Source organism: Phragmites australis, chromosome 22, assembly GCF_958298935.1.
Source record: "Phragmites australis chromosome 22, lpPhrAust1.1, whole genome shotgun sequence".
NCBI lineage: Eukaryota > Viridiplantae > Streptophyta > Magnoliopsida > Poales > Poaceae > Phragmites > Phragmites australis.
The window spans coordinates 17,153,593-17,164,072 of record NC_084942.1 but is presented as its reverse complement, the minus strand read 5'-3'; the positions used below and the strand labels follow the sequence as shown (position 1 = coordinate 17,164,072).

The 10,480-nt window shown below is 47.8% G+C and overlaps 1 protein-coding gene across 1 annotated transcript; it reads right to left on the bottom strand.

Annotated features, from left to right (window-relative positions):
• Positions 1-1,794: 1,794 nt before the first annotated feature.
• LOC133904543 (uncharacterized) lies at positions 1,795-3,066 on the bottom strand. The gene has a single exon (XM_062346036.1). It carries the CDS (start codon positions 3,064-3,066, stop codon positions 1,795-1,797), a length of 1,272 nt encoding a protein of 423 aa, XP_062202020.1.
• Positions 3,067-10,480: the final 7,414 nt, after the last annotated feature.

Below are 10,480 nucleotides of genomic sequence, written 5' to 3'. Positions count from 1 at the left end.
CTTTATATTCAAGGGGTGTAGAGTCAGCAATTTCACTAGGCACCTGGAGTGTTGGTGTGTCGATTAGAGGGGCGCCTATTGGGCTCTCATGCGCTGCCACAAAAGGCTTTTCTGTATTAGCATTATACTCAAAAAGTAACGGGGAAGATGTCCTCCCCTCGTCTTTAGCAGAAGGCACCTCTATCAAGGGCCTAGCTTCTGAACTCGTCATAGTAGTAGTCGTTGATGGTATTGACGAAGAGGCCTCCAGGTTCCCCACAATCAAGGGCATCGTGGAGGGAGGCGATGCGGAGTTCCAACTCTAGAACGTGCCTAAATTGTCTTCTTTGATTGCCATCGGTCCTTGTTGTCGTCGAGACTCAGGAGCGTGTGATCGGGGCCTTCCTCGGTCCCTACTGCTGCGAACACGAGGGAAAGAGCCTCTTTGCCTAGAGCATGGTGTGATTAGAAACTCCATCTTAGAACTGGAGGATGTTAGGTCAGGTGTAATCACAACATCCATTGCTGGGGTGGAACGACCCAAACGTTCCTCTCCACCGGCACTTGGGAAGAAATACTTGGCATCTGCATGGTGCCCCTCTTGCACCATATACAAGGAGAGGTTACCGATGATTTGGTGTTGCTCTCCCTTATTATCCATGAACTTGAAGCATTGATGCAATGTAGATGGGGCAACCTGGTATTTGTGTATCCAGGGTCTACCCAACAGCGCCGAGTAGGACGTCACAAACTTAATGACAAAGAACTTCACCTTGAAGTTGAAGGTGGACATTTGCAATTTCACTATGATGGAGCCCAATGATCTGCTCCCATTGCTGTCGTAGCCACATATGACAACGCTGGTCGGCTTGAGATCATCCATTGTATACCAAGTTTGTGTCACACTACGAATAGGCAGAAGGTTAATGGCTAAGCTAGGGTCTATGAGCACACGACGAAGATGTGCGCTCCCACTGTTGCATTCAATGTAGAGTTGTCGATTATGGTTATTAGTTTCAACCATCTTGTCTTTTTCAGAGAAAAAAATCTCATTGGCTTCAGCAAGGGTGTTGAGGAGCCGGTGTTTGGCCATAGTTGTCTTGTACACATGAGGAGATTGAAGGGCCTTGATTAAGGCCTCTCACAAGTCTGGAATGAGAATTAATGCATCATAGATGCTCAATAGCGCTGGAATGCACTTCAAATGAGCAATGATGTTGTACTCAACATCGTCATCTTTTTTCGGCTGCACTTTTGATGATGAAGGCATTGGTTCTTGAATGGGGAGCTTTGAGCGCTGCAACCCATCAGTCTTCTCGACCCGAGATTGTCACAGCTTTGTGGGTTCAGGAAGTTCTATCCTGTTCCTCAAATTCATCTTCACTTCTTCAATTTCTCCCACTTCAGCGGATGTAGCTTCTGCTTCTAGAGCTTCACGCTCTTCGGGAGTAGTAGCAACCCCCGAGCTCGAGTCTTTGTCATCTTCACTCGCAGTGATGGCGTTGCATGGCGCCGCCTCGGAGGATGGACTAGCATCAAGAGAATGCTCCTCACTTGATGTCGAGGGCTACCCCCAGGTCTTAGGGAAGAACTGACCCAGTGTAGGCAACATGGTGAATCTCCGTGGGAAAGCTTCTTCTCCCTCCGACTCGGAAATGAATCGGGGAGGCATACGGCGTCGACTTGGATCATACCATGCAACCCGCATTGGCGAGGAATGGCTTGATATCTTGATCATTAGGCACTTGGAGGGCGCCTTCGCGGCACCTGCTGCCACCGTTGCCCCCTCACATGCTGAGTGATGGGCGTGATCTTCTACTTGGGCGAATGGCACCCAATACTCTTCTTCTTCATTTGTGTGGATGGATGTTGAACCATCATTTTCACTGTTACCATGTTAACGGCACGGTAATCTGGGTTCATGGCTTCTGGCTTGAGAGCCAACCTCTCCTCATCGACCGCTCTTTGCAACCATTCCTTGAAAGCGATGAAATCTTCAATAACATGTCCTACGTACTGATGGTATGGACAGTACAAAGGGTTGTCAGTCATGGCAACCTGCTCGGGTCTTGCCGGTGTAGGAAGATTCACAAGATTTTGCTCGTTCATCTGTTCGAAGAGGCTCTTGATGAGGTCCCATCGGAAGACGTACTGCTTATTCAGCATCCCCCGAACATTAGGATGCACAGTTGGTCTTAGCCGCTCATTCTTTGGGCCGAAGACTAGAACGACACTTGTAGTGTTTGATTCAACAGGTGCCTTTCCCTCGTTGCCATTCTCGACTGGCTTACTTGAAGACTCGAACCGTCTTGTGTTGTCAATGGAGCCAACATGTTTGTACATCTCCATGATATGGGGTACTTTCTGAAATTCAAGGTTGGTAGCTATAATGGCATCATCAAGCGAACTGAATGTTTTGGGGTCACGTCTTGATACGCCAAGCAACCAATGTTGTAGCATGCCATGGGTACACATCTGCATGGCGTCTTCCGGGTGCATCTTCCTTGCAAGCCGAAGATAGTTATCTCTAAAGCGGATGATGTAGTCTTCAATTCTCTCATCTCGCCTTTGCTTGATTTGAGACAACTCTAGAATCAAGATGTCTTTCCTCATGGTGATGAAGTGTGATTTGAAGAGCTCCTTCATAGAAACCCAACTGGGCACCAAACCTGCAGGTAGACGGCTATACCAGTGGAAGGTGGCCCCTGTTAAGGAAGCTGAGAACTGGCGCAACAAGAGTGATGGGTTGTTCACGGTGTCTCCACACACCGACTCAAAGTAGACGAGATGCTCAGTGGCGTCCTCGGTTCCATCAAACAAACGGAACTTCGGCAGATGCCAGCCTGCGGGGAATGCAACTCGATCGTGACACGCCTCATATGGCTTGTTGAGCTCACTCTCTAATGATCTTTGGGCCTGATCGGCCGCCAGTTGACACATTCTTCTATTGACCACATCTTCTGCAATACTGTGGTAATCTCTTAATGTTATGGCCGGCACAGCATGTGTGGCTGAATTTGCCGGGGTAGTAATGACGGGTGGATGAGTGGCGCCCATTTCATAGATAGGTGCGCCCCCTGCCCCCATTGGAGGAGGATTGCATAACTGAGACAACTTCAATCTTTGTAAATTGTGGTCAACTTGAGAAACCCGTAGCGTATTAGATGGTGGTAGTTGTGCGCTTCCCGATGTGAAGTGTAGCATCATGGTGCAAAGTTGATCCATCCTTGCGGACAACTTGCTCACTTGTCTTCCAAGGGCGCTATTTTGCTCATCTTGAGCGCCCGGATGCGGGGGTACCTGCTGGTGTTGACCACTCGTACCCATTGTACCTGCCACTACGGGTGGTTCGTCATGAGCGCCTTTGTTTTTGTTGGCCATGTTCACAGGCGCAACATTTATGTCTTCTAGCTCTCCTTCATCCCCAGACAAAGCCGAATGCACCAGCTAAGAGTAGTGTGACGACTGAGAGCGTGTTTCAAGAGAGTCTACTGTATGAGCCCCAGGACTATATTGTCCCTCATCCTCGGATGTGAGAGGGCTACTCTCTATTTTTTGTCGAGCAGTCATCTTCAAGCATGTATCGGGCCAGAATGTGTGGCCACCGTGTGTAACTGCCCTTTATCTTGCAGCAAATGTGATGGAATACTCCTGTAAGTGTCGCGGTGGTCATGCGGAGATGACCCTCCATCAAGTGACTTGCATCTTCCAGATACAGGAAACCAAGGGGTGACTATGGCCTCCTTCTATAGCTTAGCAGCAAGCTACGAGGACGTACTGAAATAAGCCCTCGGATTTGGCATAATCTCCTCATCAGAAGAGTACCCTAACTCATGTGTGACGGAAAGAGGTTCCCAGTCAGAATTCGATTCTTCGGGATTCAATACCCCAATGGTGCCGCACATCATCACATCTCCATCATTGGATTTCTTTGAACCTTCAAACGTGGTGTTGTAGTTTGTCGAAGCGTCCGAGCCTGGTTCTACGAGCTGTTGTGGTGTATTTGTGGTAGATGGTGGTGCCGCTTCTTTGGGGACAGTTGCATTTTTGTCCTTCGTTGCTGGCTTTTCACTTTCTTTTTTAACAATGATGGACGAGGGTCGAGATGACTCGACCCTCTGCTGCTGCATGGCAGGCCCTGTTGAAACAAGGGCAGTGCCAGCGCCTTGTGCTTGGCATGGCCTTGGAGCTAGGCGTTCCAAAAGAAAATTATACCTAGGATTTTGCTCAAGGTTCAGCGTTACCCGAACACTCACTCTTCCATTCTCTAGGTGGACTTGGCCATCTGCCTAGACACAGACCTGTACGTGGCGTGTCACAAGATCTTGCAACTCTTGGAACCACACTTGATGGTTCCTCTTTCTTCTCTCACACCTCCATTGATTCTCATTGAGAGCATACAGTGTCGGGTATCTGTTAGGTGAAGCAATATGACGCGCCGATCGTGTAGAAGCCTCGCGCCTCGGGGCCTCATGACAAGAAGAAGTCGCCTCGTAGGAGGGCCTCCGATCGCACCCAAAAGGCCTTCTTGCATACTCCAAACATCGTGATTCTGGCTCCCATCTAGCAGGCGGCCACATTTGGCGTGCCCGGTAGAATGAAGATGGAGGGCCTCTTGGTCGAGGAGCCTCAGCATGCCTATCTTGCTGTTCATGACGATTCGCAGGATGGGGATTGCCCCCAGTCCGTGGAGTCTATTGCAACAGCGTTGTAGAGGTGCCTCTCGAGATAATTCATTTAGTCTTTAAGCTGCTGGAGCTGTCTTTGTAGCTCATCTGGGCGAGGCTCCAGCACTTCGCTTGGAAGCATGGCGAACTGGTTTGTGTCTTTAGCTGAAGATGGGTTGGACGTTGCACCAACGTAGAAGCAAGGCACCCAGTGCTAAGAGCCAGCAAGACTGGGTTTTAGAGCCAATGCCTTCTTCCAAGGCATTGAGACAAAAACTCCTCTACTATGGCTTCCTGAGTGGGGAGCCTAGCTCACGATGCATGGTGAGTCCATGCGCGGGGAATGGCCTCACTTGAAGCCACTTCTTCTTCTGCATTGTAGACTGGAGTGAAACAGGAGGCGATCCGCTGTCAGAGCCTCTGGGCTTTGACTATCTTTCATCGGCAGTTTCAGCGTGCATGTACTCTTCCATCTGGACAGGCAAGGGCGATGCTGCGATGCAAGTTTTCACAAATTGCGTTCAAGGCCACAACTAGCTCAGCCTCTGTCTTCTCACCGAGGGGGAACCCCTTCAACCTAGCATTGGCCTCAACAATGACGCTGTGGCACTCCTCCTTGACCTGTGAGAAGGCTCTCTTCTGAGCCATGTTCATTGTAGGAGCTTGAGGTGGCTCCTTCATCATCTTGGAGTAAATCGCACCCTCGTGTTGGAGGATGACCATAGGTAGGAGTGTCCCGAACTGCAGGATCGTGGGAATCAAGTCACGGGCAAGGATGAATCCACCTGCAGCCATAGCGTCTCTTGGTCGGTATTTTCCCGACAATCACTTTTGCAAGCAGCACTTGTAGACTCAGGAGACCATCTTGACGACCAGCGCAGCGCAACAAAGATGGGAGGAGAACCATGTCCCACCGGGGGTGCCAATCTATTTCACGGATTTGAAACATGCCGAGTGTGTTCGAATTGTTGTATTGCATAACTGTACATATATCACGAGCGTGTCAATGTACTGTCGTATACGAAAGGAACAAGAGACAAAATGTAATTGAAACACGTAACTTTATTCATTTATTATCGAAATCATAAAGTACAGTTTCATTTATTACAATTTGTTCATACACACACATATGCACACACTATCTAACGAGTCTACCAGCGATCGTATCTTCCTGGTTCCCGTGGCTTTACAAGGCTGCTGGTTAATTACGTCCGGTGACAACCTCCGATTAAGCTGCTTCACTAGTCGTCGTCAGGTCGTCTCCGAGTCTGCAAGGCTGTAGTGACACGCATAAAAACATATCAAAGTAAGCATTAGAAAATAACATAAAAGCAGGAGACAGAACAAACAGTCTATCGTGAGCTTTATAGACTGTTTATATATCCTAGGTCATCATCGGCTGAATAGCCTCAGAATCTGTAGTCCCACATCATCGGCCTCGGCCTCAGGTAATATAAGGAGAGGGAGAGAGAATTTAGCTATACGACAGTTCACCAGCTACAACCTAGCGGAGCCCAGTGGACTGCAGTGTTTCTAAACTCCTATCTACAACCTCTATACTATCCCACAGGCAACTCAGCCATGAAGGAAAAAGAGCCACAAAGGCATCAAGTAAAAGGCCACGAAAGCACAAGAACCACAAAGGCAGAGGGTGAACACAACCTGTATCAACAAAACCATCAATAAGGCAGGATCAGCCACAGGGCAAAATCAAGCCACCAAGCATCAAAGAGGAAATGGAGGGCAAGTAGCAACAAGTCATAGTAGCCATCATAGCCTCAACCATCCTGCAATGAAACTGTCAATAATAGAGAAACAGGGCCTACAATAGGGGCATCCACCACAGAGAAACGAGGCCATCTCACCAACTTCATCAACCAATGGAGAGAAGCAACAAGCAATAGAAAGACATGAGCGGCCAACACACTGAGCTATCACTGATAACAGAAAAGATAGCCACATGGGTGTATCAAGCCATGACCAACATCAGAGAGGCAACACAAGCCACACCTTCTCAAGCTCATGGCACAATCGGTAAAGGGGGTCGGCACCATAGGCACCCTTAGGCGACAGTATTCTCTGAGGCAACAAGTATTACTGAGGCAACAAGAGAGCTCAACACCACGTGAGCCACAAGGGTCGAAGGCAATAGAAGGGCCCAAAATAACATAACCCTCACTTAGCAACAAGCATTAACAACCAAGCCATCGCCTAGTGTACAGCAATACAGAGCATACCAGCCTCATCCCCACATACCCGACACAATATCAATATATCAAATGAGGGGCAACAGGCATGGGGCTCCTCACATAATCACAACCAAATCAAACATGGCCACCAGCCTCCTCGTTACTTGATCTATCCACAGCGAAAGGCAAATACTAGCAGCTAACTGCAAGCCATATGTATTAGAGGGCAATTGAGCCAACAATAAACACATAAGTGCAAATCTTAACTGCAAATATACATCAGAGCAATGACCAGCGGGCAGCAACATCATGATCACTCTTGAATTAGCCGATAGTGGGCGACAATAGGCAAGTGGATCGACTTATCAGCAGAAGGGTACATAGTAGAGGCTGGCAACAGCACACACTAACCATCAATAGGGTAAGGCTGGAAATAGCACATGCGTACATTGGCGGAAGTAAAAGAAAATTGCAAAACACCACGCCAGTAGACACTCACAGCACGGCGGCGCTCAGATGCCCAAACGGATCCGGTGACACTCTGACTCATAGTTGACGACGCATCAACACGACGGTATTCAACTTTCCTACCTGGCGTCACTCAGATTACCCAGCCATGCCACCCAAAACATGGTCAGACACAAACGACAGCACATCGACGGCAAAACCCACCCAGCTATTCGGCAGTACGGCTCACCCAACCGGTGGTGAGGAAATCAACGGTGTCCAGCCAGAGACACACACATATCCACCCAGGCATGAACTCGGCGACCAACATATCTCACGGCCATGGCACGAAGGCCGGTCGGAGCGAACACAAAGGTACCTGTCCAGCATCTCCACGGTCATGGCACGATGCCGGCCAGTGCATACCATAGAATAAAGAATCGCCGAACCAAATCACAACACCTCTATATCCATGGTCGCGATCAAGCACCGGCCAGGACCACACCTACACGGACACAGGCACGAAGCACTGGCCAGCACTACAGAGAGAAAAAGAACAGTCGACGACCAAATCGAACCACAACACTACAGCAGCAAGCTCAGAGAGACACGCGCGCCGGCACACCTGCTCATCTCTTGGTCGCGAGCACGAAGCATCGGCCGAAGGCACACCTGTTTGCATGGACGCGGCGTGAAGTTGGCTGGCATCTGTAGCACATATGGAGGGGGAAAGAGATCACCGCAGAGACCCACCAGCAAGAGCTTCCTAGGCGTTGTATCTCTTCCTAGGTGTTGTATCTCTACCATGGCGTCCCAGTGCACAAAAGGACCTTTTGAGATCCAGGGCGCAAATTTCGCTACTCTGTGCACTTCACGCCAGGTGGTGCAGACACAACGAAAGAAGGTAAAGTCTTCTGGATGTAGTAACTTGTTGGAGATGGCATCCAACACCCCCAATGGCAAGGCCTCCCAGTCGGAGATCCCCTCCATTGGATTCAGGCTAAAGGATGAGTTTCTGAGTACAAGCGGTGGTGCTAGAGAAAGGGACAATAGTAGAAAAATTCTAAGGCAAGCAGGCTATGGAAGTCGAAAAGGTTGGATGGTGAAACTCTCATCAAAAGAATAAATAGGCTTCATTCCACAATGAATTTCGGAAAACATCCCCTTCTCAGAAGTGGATTCCAAAAATTGTTTCCGTCTCGAAGATATTTTTGAGGCACCACCGTGGCGCCTTATTTGGCGTGAAAGATGGGATGATGGCATCGTGTGAATCTCTGCACGCCCATCTGATGCATTAAATATGCCTATACCCAATGTTTTAAATTTTGGAGATGTTCTTTTTAACTCTACTTAGAGACGGATGTCGGGAAGTTGAGTTTTTTAAGCCTTTCTCAAGTCTCGAGTGTGGACAATGGCAGGGCGCTCGACCCAATAGTGTTTCCACTCAATACCCGGAACAGAGTTTTTCCTTGCTCAATTCTTTCAACTGCAGGCTTTATCTACCTTACTCGACCAAGTCGGACTTGGTAGTACTCGAGTAGACGCTTGTGAAAATCCTCCTTGTTAAGCAAAGTTAAGGGGGAGGGGAGCTACTGTCGAATATCTAACGATAGGGTATATATGCATAAGGAGTATATCATATATGGATATGATACCTTGTTTGCATCTTTAACGACCCCGGATATTGCGGATCCGAATCTATGGGATCCGGTATATTCAGAGATCAGGAAAGCCCATACTAGGAAGGTCTTTGTCGGATTAACCGACTTGAGTACGACTAGCATTCAAGTCGGATTCGGTTGTCTTGCCTTGATCGACAAGACAGAGGACTCCTCATCGATTATTATAGGATTTAGGGCAATGCTAGGGCCTATATAAGGCGGGGATCCAGATCCTTGAAAGGACAACTTCAACTTGTGCAAACCTCACAACTTCGATGACCTAGAGCAGTTCAATATAACTCAACTCGATGCAACCACCAAAACTATAGGAAATACTCGGTGACTTTAATTCTAGTTTAGTTTAGATCCGATTTATTCCTTGTAATAGTTCTAGCCACTTTACTTGTACTCGAGAGAATACAAATATATCAACCTCCATACATGGCATAGGGTATTACTCCAGCCGGGAGCCCGAACCTATCTATATCGCATGTCTTGTTTTGTGCTCGATCTCTAATCTCAAAGGTACCTCAGTCTAATTCCGGACACATTATCAGAAACAAATCTTTGACAACGTTGCAACTCTTCCGTTTTGTTCTGTAAATTAACCCATGCATGGATGGTGTACCAGGAGTAACAACTAGAAAACAAAGAACAGTGCTTCCAATAATTCATGCAAAAAAAACTGTGTCTGTGAACAACCGAAGCATCCAACAAAATTACACATCCTCTTAACCAGAGGTCAAGTGTACAGGCATCTACAGGATCCATGGTCTGGGGAGAGGTGACAGAGACCTGCATCCGATGCCAATGAGATGGACAATGACAGTGCTGACACCATGGTCTGGAACTAATCATGCAGCTCTGGATTTTTCAGTCCCTGACTCGTCCAATTCCCTGGGATGAATCCAAACCCCCAGTGAGAATGAGCAGTTTGCTGGTATTGCATGCATGCCTCACAAATCTGAGGGTGTGCTCTGTGTGTGTGTGGGGGGGGGGGGGGGGACAGTACATGTTATTGTTACCACTCCACATAACTCATCATCCAATCACGTTGCCCAATCTTGAGGAGGCTGCATATGAAGCCAACACAAGATCCAACTTTAATTCTGAATCTGGTCAGGATTGACTGCTGGCTGGATCTAGGTTTTGCGGGGTTCAGATCAGATTAAAATCTGCAGGTACTACTCCACTGTGAGAAAATATTTAACCTGGTAAAAAATGGTTATGTATTGTGCTTACTTTCCTCATGCTATCGCAATCGGTAGGTTACCTTTTTTATATATTTTTTCAGTTAGATATTCTGAGTTTGAGTGACAGTAATGTGAGTGCATACATTATTTGAGACAACTGGTGATGATAATCTTAATCCAATGCACATGTGAATATGAGATCTAAAACACTGCATGCCTAGTTGTCTGGTTAGTGATCCTTCTGACGTGCTCATCTACATAAAACATTCAAAATCAGCATAGCTACACAACCCCATGGAGAGCACCAACTGCATAAACCATACGGAAATTAACCTAGCATATCG